Raw genomic sequence first — 15,288 nt, 5'->3', positions numbered from 1 at the left:
TCGCGGGCGGTACACACTCGGCTGGGTTCCCACTCTTCGATGGAAGGTCACAATAGCTGCTCTATCGGAGGCACCCGCCACCGCGCCTCCCCCAGCAGAGAAAGGAGTTGGGGGAGGGGAGCCCGGCCCTGCTGTGGCGCTCTGAGCCCAGGCCTCTTCTCTTGAGGAAGATCTGCAGCGGGAAGGGGCGAGTTGGCAGGGAAGCAAACTTCCATTCTAGCCTGTGTGCGCCCGACACAGGGACAATAAGGGACACACCAAGGTCTCAAGGCTGCGGGCCCTCGCTATCGGGCGCTGGGTTGAGGGCGCCCAGAGCTGCCGTGTTTTGGGAAGCGGCCGTACCATTATGTGTAGCTGCTTCCCCGCCGGCTCCTGGGAGGCAAGGCCATGAGGAGGCAAGGCCATGCAAAGGCAAGGTTGGGCAACTGGAGGTGGGGAAGGGCCTGGCCTAGCTTGGGGCCTTGGTCTCTGGGAGGTTCACCTCCTTTGCCCACAGGGAGGAAATGGCTCTTTGGCTTAGACCTTGACTACTGGCTGTTTTTTTCCCTTGTAGAGACCCTTTTGGGGAGGTGGGGGATCAGGGAGGTTGTGGGGGATCTTCTTGAGGCCTAAAGAAACGGTTTAGGGTCTCAAGCCTGGGCGGGTGGATGGGGAGTGGAAGTCATTCTGTCAAATCAAATGTGAATTAAAGCGAGGTGGAGGTGAGGCAGCAGGAACAGTCTGCAAAATGCGAGGTGGCAGTAGGGAAAGAGATTTAGGCAGACCAAGGGCGTCACCCGGTTACCAGGAAAAAGTTAGGACCTAGCTTGGAGTGATGGGGGGAGACTCAATTGAGCTAGCCATAGGGGTGGGGAAGTTGCAGAGGAAAGGCCTGAGGAGTACTGGTAGTTCTGACTGGCCCCTGGCAAGGCAATAAGAAAGGGCGATTAAGTACGTATTCTGCCTCCTGGCTTTCAGACCTCAGCTTCATCCAGGGACCTGACAGGGAAAAATCCACTTCTGATGGAATCGTTAAGTTAACCATCCATTTGTACCATTTCTTTGTACAGGCTTTCAAATGAGAGATAGGGGGAGAATGTAGAGTGAGTACTTTCCCCTTGGTATACAGCCTCAAGACTAGTCCCTACCAGAGACACATCAGCCAAATTGGTCTCCTGGGCCCCAGAGGCTGCTAACCTTGCTGAACAGTTTTAAAAGATGGAGATTACCTATACTAGGTAGCTTCTCCCTTCTCCCTCCCCATTCTTTACCAGCTGATTGACCCTTGAGTGAAGTGCATCTTCTCAGCCAGCAGGCTTGGGAGCCTAGGCTCTCCATCTGTTGAGGTTTTTCATTTGGGGAGTGTGAAGAGGATGTGTGTGGGTGTATGTTTGAATAACAAAGACGGAACCCAACTTCTACTAAAAAGTGTTTCTGATTGACCAGGCGAAGTCAGACACTTGTTTACACCTTCAGTATTTAAAGGACAGTCAGAGGACTATTTTGATTTATCTTGAGAATTAGTTGAAACTTCCTCCTGAAGAATTGATTAATCCCAGTTACAGATCTAGAAAGGTCCTCTTCATCTGAGAGTTCTTGGCATTATGTTGGCCCTTCTTTCAGAAACTGTAAGAAAAGAACAGGTTGAACATAAGTTTGTTGAGTATTAAATAAAGAGCAGAAAGCTCTAGTTCCTCACAAGTATATAGCCTGATCACTTGAGAGCATTGCCACTTCCCAGAGAATGAGCCGACCTATTTATCTAGACTTTTTGGGCACAGGGAGCTGAGACTGAGTCACCAACCCCACCCTCACGGCCTCTGAGGTCTGGTTCACTTAGATCTCTTTTGCAGAAGGCCTGGAGGAGAGAGAAAAGATTAGGTAGATGAAACTTCTGCACTTACTGCGCTGGTAGTGCTAGTTGTTGGAGAGGATCATCACAGAGAATGAAACTGTAGTTCTCATTGTGGCCCTGTCCTGTACTCCAGGTACAAATACCCTTATCTTTGGGAGCCAAAGTTGGTGTGAAATGAATTTACATACTTGACCTGAAGCCTATACCTGAACACTTCCATCAGGTTTCATACCCACATTGGCAAGTTGAAAAGACGACGATCTAAAAACCTACTTTCAGGCCAGGTCCAGCCTGATGCACAGTGAACAAAAGGTTTGCACACGTGAAGGAACAGCCAAGGTAAATGAATGTCCAATCATTTGCAGTTGCAGAAGCAGGTGAAGGGTCCCCAGGAGATCTGCAAGGTGGGAAAGATTGCTGAGTCCTCTTGTCCTAGATCTTATGGCAAAGTATCTTGACTGTTTTCTGTAGTTAGTATGAATCATTTCTATGGAAGAATATCTGGAAAATCATGAAAACAGAGTTTTAACATTAGTAAGAGCCCAAATACAAGCTCTTAATTTAAATCAGTATTTATGGGGAACCCTGGTACAAACAAAGTATTTTTGCTGGGGAAGCAGGCCTCAAACCAGCCCTAGAGGGAGGACCTGTTGGGCCAGGGCCTTTTTGAAGTGGAGAAGAACATCCCCAACCTATAAGGAAACAGGGAAAAGGCCTTTTTATGAATCTATTGTTCAAAGCAAGGATGGAGTGGGGAAACTGGGTCAGATGAACTGAGCTTGAGGGAGTCAGAGGCAGAGCTGGCAACCCACCCCCAAGTCTGTTGCCCCCTGGTGCAGGAAGGACTCCATCCTTGTGGCAGGCAGAGCACACACAAAGGAAACTGACTATGGGTCCTCAGACCTGGGGATACTCTGGGGAGGAGGAGGCTGCCATGGACCCTGAGTCTGAGCATCTCCCTCCCTTGCGGGTAACAATAGTCCCCCCCCTTCCAGTCGTCAGGCTGCACAAAGACCTGTTTGGGCTGTACCACCAAGTGACATGCGTGCTTGCTCCAGCCTCCCTTGCCCACCTTCCTGCATGACAGGGTGCTGTGGTTGAGGGGTGGGTGGCTGTTCCTGAACCCACCTGGAGCACTTTGGAAAGACAAACAGTGCAGTGAGTTAATCACCCAAAGGGCTGGCTGCCGAGCCCCCTCACACCAGCGAGGAGGTCTGGGGAGGGGGCTGGGGTGAATGATTTCTCAGTGTGTGTCTAGGGTGGGGGGTGAGGGGCGGGAGAGGTTAGTTCTATTAAGAGTTCATCAATCACCCGGTGTGCACTTTTTTCGCTAGACAGCGGTTCCTCCTCCTTCAGAGCAAGTCTGGGCCAGCTGGGAACCGACCAGAAACCACAAACGGAGGAGACACAGGCACGCTGAGTGAGCGCCAGTGGAGGGCGAGACCCACCACCAGGGCTGCCCACCCGGAGTGGCTTAGCCTCACCAGCCCTCTGCTGTGTGAGGCCCAAGGGAAGCACTGGCCAGGGACCTCCTCATGCAGTGGCCAGCACTACCTCCCGCTAGCTCTGCCCTCGGACAACTCAGGGTGCCCAACGCCCTCCCAACATGCCTGCCCCTACGCCTGCTCCTCAGTGATTCTGCATCCCCCTCGCCCCCTCGCACACCTCCTGCTTGCCCAAGTGACCCCCTTAAGCACTGCTCTACCTCCGGAAAAGGCCAAATCCATTTCAGATGGCAGGACAGGAAAAATTCCAATGGGTAAGAAGGTTCCTGCAGACACTTTTATTTAAGAGTTTTAAAAAAAAGATGTCCCCAGGGCCTAGATTTCAAGGGAGGGCCTGAACTAGTTTAGCTCTATTTACTTGCGGGAGTATTTATGTAGGAGGAAGCAGGATAAAGACTCTTGTTGAACTTGGAACTAAACTTGAATGCCATTTAAAATAACAATAAAGCCCTGGCTGGTGTGGCTCAGTGGATTGAGCACAGGCCTGTGAACCAGAGGGTTGCTGGTTCAATTCCCAGTCTAAGGCACATTACTGGGTTGCAGGCCATTCCTTCTCTTTCTCCTTCCCTTCCCTTCTCTTTAAAAATAAATAAATAAAATCTTTAAAAAAAATAAAATAACAATAAAAGTATACTTAAACACCAACTACAATGATATGCCTCTCCTTTTTGATGTGAAGGCAGAACTGGAGTATTTTGCCTATTTTTAATTCACAATTTACAAATGTGTATATACACATCTATACACACATATATACATATATAATGATCGGATATTTGTATACATCACAAAATGATCACCACAATAAATTTAGTTAACATCATCATATATAGTTATACATTATTCTTGTGATGAGAACTTTCAAGATTTATTCTCTTAGCAACTTTCAAATATGCAGTACAGTATTATTAGCTATAGTTACCATGCTGTGGGAATATTTTTACTGCAGCTCTTTCAGGTTCATTGTAGTAATACAATAAAGGGACAGCCTCCCAGTTTGGGGCGGGGGCAGTCTGCAACATTAGAGCCACTTACAGCAGGAGGCTTTGTGTGAGTGGGTGGTGAAGCATTCTTCTACCCCTCCTTGAGTGGTTCATACTCTTCTCTTTGTAAATCAAAGGAAGTTCCAGACTATCCATTCTTTTAACTTTTTTCTGACTCATATCATGTGAGAATTTTAATGTGTTGCCACAGCTGAAGACAGTTAAATGTGTTGCCACAGCCCACAGAAAGGAGTCTCTGAAGGATAGAAAGTCCCAGGTTTCTCCCTCTTCCCTGGGTCCTCTTCTTTTGCATCATCCTCTTGGGGTGGCAGTTAGCTTCCTTTGGAGAAATGTTCTACTGTCCTTTTGCTTCAGGTGGATATAAGCTGAAACATTAGGCCTTGCACAGTGCCCTGACTCATCGAGCAATTAAAATACTTGGTCCCAATATCCTTGCTTCAGAACCTGTTCCTCTCTTCTTGCCTTTTCACCAGTACCAGTTGTACAGCTTCTATATATACTGTACTGGGCTCTGGGATACAAAAATGAGTCACTAATGGTGGTGCCCTTCTATCTACTGGGAGAGAAAAAGAACTGATCCTAAAACAGCATGACAAATGCTGTAATAGAGGTGTGGCCAAAATGGTCCTGGAACAAAGAGAAGGCACCACTAACAGTATTCTAGTGTCAAAGAAGGTTTCTCAGAAGAGGCGAATTTGGGTCCCTGAAGTATAGGGATTTTTGGGTCTAGGCAGGAGGGACATACCAGGTGGAGAGAGCAGCACATAAAGAAGCGGGGAGGGAGGAAAGAGAAAACTCTGGACCTGGAACAAGGAGAGTGGTTTGAAGTGGGGCACCTGGCTGGAAAGAGAGGTTGTAAAAGGTCCATAGAAATGAGTCTGGACTTGATCTGTAGGCAGTGGGAGCTGCCAAAAGTTATAAACTGGAACGTGAGTTTATCTGGAAAGCCAACTCTTGGAGGTACTGTGTCTGATTGGAGAAAGGAGAGTTAGAGGAGGAGGCAAGGAGACAGAAAAAGGAGGCTGCTGTAATAATCCAGCCTAGAGAGGAACTAATGAAATAAGGATGAAGAGAAGAGACATTTAGGAAGACAAACTATAGGAATAGGTGATCCACTGGATGAAAGAGTTGTAGATGTTAATCCCTAGGTTTCTATTTTGAGGGCCAGAGTGGGTAGTCAGGCCATTCACCAAAGTGAATAGAGGAGGGGGAAGAGGAGAGTTTGCAGGGGAAACTAATTAGTTCAAGTTTAGGTCTACATTGTATTTTCTGCTTTGTTAACTGATAGATTGCATGACCATAAGCAGTTCACTTAATCTTTCTGGCCTTCAGCTTGATCATCAATGAAGTAGTCAATATAGATGTCTACCTCATCATTAGAGCTGTGTGTGTATGTGTGTGTGTTTTATTGTCTTCATTAGGTCCAAGTGAGTGACCTGTTATATAAATATAAAACCTAGGGAAAACATCCTCTTACCCATCCATGCTGATTAATACTTAGGTCTTGGGTGGCCAGTGAGAAATAAGTCTCAGGAAAATTAAATACAACACCCAACTGCTTCCTAGATATTGAATGCAAGCTAATGTTTAAGACTAGGTCATATCAGATTGCTGTTTCCAGAGGGTACTACTCTCCAGGGGACACATGCAGAAATATGGTATTGGTATCAGACCACTAAAGAGGAAGCCTCTTAGCAGATGTTGGAAAGCTTCTGTGTTTTTTTATATCATGTATCTTTCAGGGAATGCCTGAAGCCACGCACTGTTTTTGGATCCTCTTAAGCTTCCCTATGGCACACTGTTGTATAGGAAAGAGTGTTGAACATCTGACCTTGGCCACTTACATTGGGTGTGACTACAGAAAGTTGCTTATCTTTTCTGTGTCAGTATTACCATTTGTAAAATATAATTATGAAAGGATCAGTAAGACAAATAGAATGACACTTATGGAAATGTTATACAGGTGAGTAAAAGGTATTATTTTTCACTTATCATGTTGGCAGAAATAAAAAAAACTAATGCCTAGGCATTACTAAAACTAATGACTAGGCAACAGTGTGAGAAAACAGGAGTTCTCATTTGTTGCTGGTAGAAGTATAAACTGATTCACTTCTATGCAATATGTATCAAAATTGCCAGCACACATACTTTTGACTAGTTTTGCATCAAGGAATCTTTCTAATAGGTAAAAATCTGAACCTGTGTTTCTAACAGCAAAAGAGTGAAAATAAGCTAAATGTCCATTAATAAGGGACTAGCTAAATAAATTGTGAGAGGCATATGTAGTAGAACAGCATGAAGTTGTAAAAATAAGCCAGGAAGTTCTGTATGCATTTACATGAAATAATTTTCAAGATAAAATAGGGAGAAAAGCATGGATCAGAGGAGTCTAATAGGCTATTGGCTGTGTACAAAATGTTGGATGTGTGTGAACACATACACATAAGGTGTCTCTGGAAAGGTACGTAAGAAACTCATAAAACTGGTTGCCTATATGAGGGGCAATGAGGTGACTAGGCACAGGAGTGGGAGACTTTCACTGCATACCCTTTTGTACCTTTGCAACTTGAACCACATGGATTTAAACTTATTACCTACTTAAAAAATAAACGAGAAAAAAATATCAGTACAAGTGTAACTGGCCTGAGTGTACCTTGTATGTTCACACATATCCTTATTTGTACTTGCTCTGCCCAGGTGTATTAATCTTGGGACATTTCTTGTTTTGTCCCCCCAGACCCCTTATGCTGATCAAGCTCAGCAGGAAATGAGGGGATCCTTTACTCTTGCTTGGTGATGGAGTGGGTGGAGACCCAGGTCCATCATGGCCTCTTTGCAGCAGTGGCTCAAGGTGGGGCCTCAGAAGTGTGGGGCACAAGTTTATCGAAGGGAGGGCAGCAGGCCTCCCAGTCAGCCACACTGGCTGGGTGTTCTTCCAGAAATGAGGGTGCCTCCTTCATCACTGTGCTGTTTGCTCATCATCGAGGCTGCCACGGTGCAGAGCAGGGGCTGCCTTATTCCCTGCTTTTTGCAGACTGTGGAAAGGCAGCAGACCGTGGAGAGTCAGAGACCCAAGCTGTTTCCCTCATTTTTGCAGGATGATTTTTCTTTTTAACCTCTAAGTGACTTCCTAGAATGAGGGGTTTGGTGTCACTATCTTTAAGGGGCCTTCTAGCATCTTATGCTGTGACAGGCCAGCAGTTAGGCAGAGGAAGGGAAACAGCTTAGTCCAAAGGGCATTTCCTTCTCTCTGGATCCCTGAGGCTCAGCTGCTCATTCTGGACAACTTGGCAGAGGTGGAAAGAAATGAGGGTTGGCTCCTCCCTCTTGAAACCCCCATTCCCACTCCTTCCCTCTGCCCACTGCCTCAGAATCACTCCAAATGTTCTCTGAAGAGATTCGGAGAGACAAATCTCTTTTACTTCTTATTCCTCTGGCATCATCAAAGCCAAGTTAGGGAGTTGGCAAAGAGAGGAAGTGAGCCCAGTTTGCAAAGTATTATCTTGTCAGCAAAACTTGGGAAATTTAAAGTTTTAATCAGTTTTTCCTACTGATTACTTCTTAAGGATATTTTCTGGAACTTCCAATCAACTAGATTTAAATTTGACCTGGACATTGACCTCTCTGCCTCAACTATGCAAAAGGCTACAAGACACTTCTCAGGTATATTCATACTCCATCTAGCCATGAGTTGTCATCTTGCTGGTTCCAGGGTCCCTCCCACAGAATAACCATTCTTTCCCAATATTGCTTCCTCAACCCAACTCCTAAAGCAGAAATTCTTAAAGTGTGGTTCTAAAGAACTTTGCTTTAGAATTACCCAAGAGGTTGATTTAAAAAATACACTCCAGTCCTGGCTGGTGTGGCTCGGTGAATTGAGCACTGGCCCGTGAACTGAAAGATGGCTGGCTGGTTTGACTCCCAGCTAGGGCACATGACAGGGTTGCAGGCCAGGTCCCCAGTTGGTGGTGTTCGAAAGGTAACATATCAATGTTTCTCTCACACATCAATGTTTCTCTCTTTCTCCCTCCCTTCCCCTCTTTCTAAAAATAAGTAAATAAAAACTTAGAAAAACATATAGATGCCTGAGTCAGACGAATTGGATGAAAAGCTCTAGGTGTAGACTGAGGAACCCCACTTTTAAACAAGCTCCTCTGGTGATTCCTACCCACATGAAGTGGTTTGGGGAGCAAATAATTTAAAGCTATCCTTTAGCTAGTATTAGTCACGGTAAAGACACACCATTCTGTCTACTCTTTATTTCTGCCCAACAAACATTTCCTGAAAGCCTACTATGTGCTAAGCACAAGCTTGACCCATGAGCCTTCCATTCACAAAGCTCTCAGGGAAAGGCACAGAACTCTAAACTGTTTTCCAGAGGCAGGGTCATGTTATCAGACTCCTGATAGGTTTAGAATTCCTGTCCTTAGGATCCCTTTCATCCCCATGGCCATCCTGGGAAAAGCCTCCTTCCACCCTTTTACCCTAACAAGCAAGAGCCCCTCTAGGCTTTGGGGCTGTGGAACCAACAGTTTGCATGTGCTCAAGTGTCTCCAAGGTATAACATGTTGGGGCTTGTGGAGAGGGTTGCCAAGAGACTTCTTAGGAACAACTGTAAATGCATGGAAGACCAGGCTGCCATGCTCTATCACTTCTGTCTGCAGAAAAGAAGCCTGTCCTTTCCAATGGGAGAGAAAAGTAGTCTGGGGAGTAGGCAGGGGGTGGCTGCTATGGTAAGTAGGATAAGAAAGATTTCAAAGCATTCCTACATCAAATACAACCTGGCAATCAGGCCCCTCTGCTATCACCTCCTGCTGAGGACTCTGAGGCCAGGACACAACAGGGCAAGTGACCCTTGGGAATTCATGACTTGAACAAGCAATAGAATTAGTAAGACATTTCTCCCATACCCTGAGAACATCTAGAAGACAAACTTTAAAGTTACTCAAAATACTCTACGTTCACATCTTTCAACACACACTTCCCCCAGTATCTTCCAAGTTCTCCTTAGAAAACTATAGACACAGATTCTTCTGGAGTAGATATATATATATATACTTTTAAAGATTTTATTTATTTTTAGAGAGAGGGGAAGGGAGAAGGAAAGAAATACCAATGTGTGGTTGCCTCTCATGTGCCCCCTACTGGGGACCTGGTCTAGCAACCCAGGCATGTGCCCTGACTGGGATCTGAACCCACAGCCCATTTGTTCGCAGACTGGCACTCAATCCACTGAGCCACATCAGCCAGGGCTGGGGTATATTTATATTATAGCTAAGACTTGTGCCAGAAATGAACCCGTTGTTCCTCTGGATTATGAATATTTCTCCCCAGCCTAACTCTACCCCAACAAAATAATATAGTAAGTCCTTGGCAAATGTTTGCAGAGTCTTGACTGCTAACCTGGCAATAAGTCAAGAACCAGTCTGGGAGTGGAGATGACAACTCTGCACCCCAAGGTGTAGGATCTGCCAAAGACTGGAATATTAAAGGGAGAAAAAGGAAGGATGGACAGACTGTATCCCCCTGGATGCGCTTATCAAAGAGCTTGAACAAATAGTGAACACCTCACCCACAGTTGTGAAAACAATTCGATTTTTTAAAAGATTTTATTTATTTATTCTTAGAGAGGGAAGGGAGGGAGATAGAGAGAGAGAGAGAAACATCAATGTGCAGTTGCTGGGGGTTATGGCCTGCAACCCAAGCATGTATCCTGGCTGGGAATCTAACCTGGGACACTTTGGTTCGCAGCCTGTGCTTAATCCACTGAGCTACGCCAGCCAGGGCTAACAATTCGCTTTTTAAAATCTCATTCTTTTCCCTCAGCAAAAGCTCAATGACCAAAATTTTGCTTCAGTGAAATAATGTGGAAAGCTCATAAGTGCATCAAAGTCAGTATTTAATTTTGACAGGAAGGGTCCAACTTTTGCCTCAAATTCTCAGTAGCAAAAACCAGGTCCTTGTTGCAATGCAGGCTACCAAGGAACCTAGGCTGCCTGTTTTTCCTGAAATCTTAGAGAAAAGGGCTCTAAATTTATTAGACTTTGACCAAACTTCCTAGACAATCAGACTGGGTTTTCTGTCCTACATCCTGGGTTGCAGCCAGCTGGACACCTACAGAGAGGTTTCTAAGGCCACACTTCCTTCCTGACCCTCTGGGGCTTCTGGGACTAGGAATAGTCATTTGATGAGGACCTATTGAGAGAGGGCCCTTATGGTTTTCAGATGGAAGTGTACAAGCTGGGTGAGACATTATGCTGGTAAAAAAATGGCTATTAAAGTGTGGCCAGGGGTGGCTATCAGGGCACAGTGAACACAGCAGCACCTGATTTGCTGATGCTTTTGCATTAAGGGTGCAGAGGGAGGGCAGTGAAGAAATGCATCTACATTTGAAGCCAGAGCTAGCTCTGAAGAGCTCTACCATTTCCTGACCAGGGTGCTAGAGAAATACCTTTATTTTTCTCCTTTAAAAACCTATTTAGGACCTTCATCATTTGATTGGTTATAGAAGAAAACTGAAGTGGCAACATCAAGTTTGAAAGGCTATTTTCAGCATAGGATTCTATTTTCCAATGAAATTCAAGCACTCCAGCAGCGCAGGAATCCCAGGTCCCTTCAGCTTTGTGCTGGTTCCCTTCTATCTGCCCCGGAAACCACCATGGCTCAACCCTCCCCCTTCGTGGCTCAACTTTAGCTTTACCAGCAGTAACAGTTTGGTGTGGCTTTGTTTATTCACAAGTTCACATTACTGTAAGGAACTGGCTCCTTGGACTGTGATGCCTCCTATTTTGCAGACTTCCTCAGACTGGAATTTTAGGCAAGGGCTCAATTGCTCTTTCATGACAAATGGATCAGTAAAACAATAATAAAACCTCTGTCACCATAACTCAGAGGCTGTAATAGATCAAGTTCTCAAGGGCACTTGAAAAGCCCAGAGTAGACTCTTTATTCACACAGATTTTTAGGAAACCTCCCTCTTTCATGACTGCTGTGTGTAAATAACACTTATTTAATTTGTTATTTTCCTACAGCTCCAAAGAGAGAAACATTAAAAGAAATACTCAAGGAAGTTGGAAAGTTTGTCAATGTAAATAGTGTCTTCGTGACCCTTCTACTCTTCATTTCCTGTGCCAACTGCACTTTTATTTCCCGTCTCTCTACACTCAGTAAACAAAACCATATTATCAAGGGAAAGACGTGAGCCCATTAACATTGTAAGCCCTCAGATTACACTCGCTAGAGACGACGCAGCACTTATCTGATGGAACAGAAGCTTTAATTGCTTCGAGGTACAAGCCTGTCCAAACCGCTGAGATCTGACCCGTCCCTGGGAAGCCTTTGCGCCTGTGAGCCAAGTGCCTAGGAGAAAGCGTGCCCAGCACCAGTGCGTGTGCCAACCTCCCAGACAGGAGCACTAGGAGCGCTCCATCACAACAGCAGACTCTTTATTTTGACAACCCTGGTCAGAGGGGAAAATCAGCTGAACTTTCGAACAAGGCAGAAACTTTACCTTCTGTCCAAATCAAAACCTGGCTCTTCAACACTCGCACGTATGCCGCCACCAATAGAAGGGGTGAAGAAGATGAAGGGAATGCCGTGAAGTACCGTGGGAAATCTAAAGGTGAAAATGCTGTGCCTTCCCAGGTACCCAGCACCTACAGTACAAAATTTAGTCCCATAAGTCAGAGTGGGAGAAAAATTAAACCTCTGCTTCAGGTTTAGGAATAGAAATAACACTAGCGCCAAGAAAACCAGAAGCGCACAGGGCTCAGAGCAAAAAAAGAGAGGAATAACTACCTGCCCGGGAGAAAGGCTAGGAGCCGTCCCCACCGGCCGAGCTCCGAGCTCCCTTTTAAGCCTTTCCACACCGCCACGCCCACAGTCCCACAGTCCGCACCTGAGCGACGAGCCACTCAGGACCCAGAACAAGTTTTCACCCCTCTCCATCCTCTCGTCATCACCAGAGAGGCCAGTCCAGCTTTCCTCCCCATACAGCGTCCAGTACCTGTCCGGGGATCAGGCGTCCCAGGCTCTCGCCCCACGCCCTCAACCTGCCCTTCCCTTGGCCGCCCCTGGGCCGTGCCAGCTCTCCCCCGGGCCCGGGCCCGCTGGGTGGCGGCCTCCCGCAGAATCGGTAAAGTTCGCGGCGGGGCAGGCGCGTGGAGTCCGAGGCCGTGCGGGGAAGGCGCCCATTGGCCGGCTGGCGCCACGTGGCCACCCCGGCCTCTATATTAAGCCACAATTTACCCCCGGCTCCTTCGTAATGGCTCGGCGACGGCAACTCGGGTAGAGAAGAAAGGCGGAGCAGCGCAGAGGGCGGCGGTCCCGAGGACCCCACAGCCCAGCCCCAAACTGCGCGCTCTGGTCGGTGGGCCCGAACCATGAGCTCCTACCTGGAGTACGTGTCCTGCGGCGGCGCGGGGGGCGGCGGCGATCTGCTTAGCTTCGCGCCCAAGTTCCGCCGCGCCGACGCCCGGCCGGTGGCCCTGCAGCCCGCCTTCCCCCTGGGGAGCGGCGACGGCGCTTTCGTCGGCTGCCTGCCCCTGGCCGCGGCCCGACCCGCGTCTTCGCCCCCGGTCACTCCCGCGCCACCCCCTGCCGCGCCGCCGTACGCGCCGTGCACCCTGGAGGGTGCCTACGAGCCGGGCACTCCACCTGCCTCGGCGGGCAGCGCAGACTACGCCTTCCGGGGGCCCGGGCCAGCCTACGACTTCCCGTGCGCGCTCGGGCGGCCGGCGGACGACGGCGGGGCGCACGTCCACTACGCTACCTCGGCCGTCTTCTCTGGCGGCAGCTCCCTGCTCCTCAGCGGCCAGGTGGATTACGCGGCTTTCAGCGAGCCCGGCCCCTTACCGGCGTGTCTCAAAGAGCCCGCCGACGGCCAGTTCGGGGCCTTCCAAACCGCGTCCCCGGACCCTGGCGCCTACCCCAAGTCCTCCTCCCCAGCTTCCGGCCTCCCCGCTGCTTTCAGCACGTTCGAGTGGATGAAAGTGAAGAGAAACGCCTCTAAGAAAAGTAAGTACTTGAGCCTTGAACGGATGCCCCTGGGGTTAGGGACAGAGCCTCGTCCGCAGAATTGCGCTAGGAGCACCTTGCAGCTGTCCCTCTAGACGGCGGCTTGTGTTCTGTGGAAGAAACGCGTTCCGAGGTGTTATCCAAGCAGGCAAATCCCACGAGCATTTCCCGAACACACTCTCGGAAAGTGTGCCAGGCATGGAGAAAATTGCCTGGAGGGGGCTGTCTCCATGGAGCACTTCTCCAGGCACAACTGTGCTCACAGAGACCCAGGAGGGCTTCGTTGTGACTTTGATTCTAACTATAGCCCCACTGCTCGCCGGTGTTCTGTCTCGGCGTCCTCTCGCCCCGCTGATGTTCTGTGTTTACGTTGCAGGCAAACTTGCGGAATATGGAGCCGCTAGCCCCTCCAACGCGATCCGCACGAATTTCAGCACTAAGCAACTGACAGAACTGGAGAAGGAGTTTCATTTCAATAAGTACTTAACCCGAGCCCGACGCATCGAGATAGCTAACTCCTTGCAGCTAAATGACACCCAAGTCAAAATCTGGTTCCAGAACCGCAGGATGAAACAGAAGAAGAGGGAACGAGAAGGGCTTTTGCCCTCGGCCAACTCTATGGCTTCTCTCCAACTTCCCCTCTCAGGCAAGAACCCGGGGAGCCCTTCTCAGGCCCAAGAGCCCTCGTGAAGCTGAGGAGACTTGGCCTGCAGAAGTCATGGGCCAACCCAACCCTGTAGACTTACTAGCTCAGTTTGGGATGGAGGTGGACCTGGGTGGAAATAGAAGTTTCACTTGGGGAAAAAAGTGTCCTAGTTGACTTATGTGGGTGTATAGATATTAATTTGAGGTCTCTTAAGCCACTCATATGTGTATTATTTGTGTCTTATCAGGGAAAAGTGCCCAGCTGCCAGCCCAACTCTGCTGCTATGTTGCCTTAGTCATATGCAATTCCTGGGTGCAGAGTGGCAGTGCATTAGTTGCAGAACTCTGCCAGCCCCCTGATGTGCTCAAAAGAGCACCTACCCACAGTTTTCTGGTTTTAATTAAAAGGACAAGACTACATGTATTCAGCTTCTTGAGATGACCAAAGCTAGTTTCGGCCTCTTTGATGTAGCTGAGCTGCTTCAATGATGATCCTCACATTTGCACTCCAGTTTTGTTTTTCTTTAAGAAGCAATTTCTACCTCTCCATGTGCCTGAGTGAAGATACAATCGCTGTTTAGTTAGTAGCTGAACAAATCCACAGGGTGGGTAAAGATTAGAACCTGAACTACACATCACACCAATTACTCAAACTTGAATGTAAATATATACAGTATGTATATTTTTAAAAAGGCTTGCTTGAAATGAACATATATGACATTTAATGTCATGGCATGGAAAAAATTTAAACTTTTTAAAATAAAAATTACAGAATATGCTACTCTCTGCTTTCCCTTACTCTCATTTTCTTTCAAGCTGATTCAATTTCTTCTATTTGGAATGTCTTGATTCTGCTGTGGGAGTTTGTTTAGGTTGATAACTTTGAAAAAAGAACACCCCTTATAGGTTATATACACAAACAAATTAAGGACTATTTTCTGAGTAGTTTAAGGGAGGAAAAAAATTACTCTGCCAAATATTTAAGTAACCTAGGAATTACTTCATTACCTTAAGTGCCCTCGTTTTATGGCAGATATGTTGACTGCACATTATCTTGTAGATTCGGTGCTCACTGTGGGAATGTTGAAAAGTCAAGGAGATGCTGTAGGGAGATCTTGTTCTTTTGTCCCCTGGTCTTAGAAAAGGTAGAGGAAGGGTGACCTGAAGATTTTGCCAGTTGATTAGTGTTCTCTGAGAAATGCAGCTGCACGTCAAAAATTCTCAATGGTTAGATTCTTACTTCCAAAGTCAAATATTACAAAGAGGCTGAGAGAAGCCAGTAGTC

The 15,288-nt window shown here is 47.3% G+C and overlaps 1 protein-coding gene and 1 long non-coding RNA gene across 3 annotated transcripts; one reads left to right on the top strand and one right to left on the bottom strand.

Annotated features, from left to right (window-relative positions):
* Positions 1-1,430: 1,430 nt before the first annotated feature.
* On the bottom strand, positions 1,431-12,872 carry LOC123811694. Of its 2 annotated transcripts, none has more exons than XR_006784424.1 (3): positions 12,737-12,872; positions 2,108-2,335; positions 1,431-1,605 (listed from the first exon to the last, which is right to left on the bottom strand). It is a non-coding gene; the product is annotated as an uncharacterized LOC123811694 (long non-coding RNA). The 2 variants fall into 2 exon arrangements; XR_006784428.1 differs by lacking the exon at positions 12,737-12,872 and adding an exon at positions 11,854-12,081.
* On the top strand, positions 12,620-14,772 carry HOXD1 (homeobox D1). Its single transcript, XM_045828019.1, has 2 exons — positions 12,620-13,358; positions 13,735-14,772. Exons 1-2 carry the CDS (start codon positions 12,725-12,727, stop codon positions 14,046-14,048), a joined length of 948 nt encoding a protein of 315 aa, XP_045683975.1. The 5' UTR covers positions 12,620-12,724; the 3' UTR covers positions 14,049-14,772.
* Positions 14,773-15,288: the final 516 nt, after the last annotated feature.

The sequence above is a fragment of the Phyllostomus hastatus genome, unplaced genomic scaffold, assembly GCF_019186645.2.
Source record: "Phyllostomus hastatus isolate PE091 unplaced genomic scaffold, TTU_PhHast_1.1 phas_contig_1, whole genome shotgun sequence".
Lineage (NCBI taxonomy): Eukaryota > Metazoa > Chordata > Mammalia > Chiroptera > Phyllostomidae > Phyllostomus > Phyllostomus hastatus.
The sequence above is the reverse complement of the archived record's forward strand: the minus strand, read 5'-3'. Positions and strand labels throughout refer to the sequence as shown.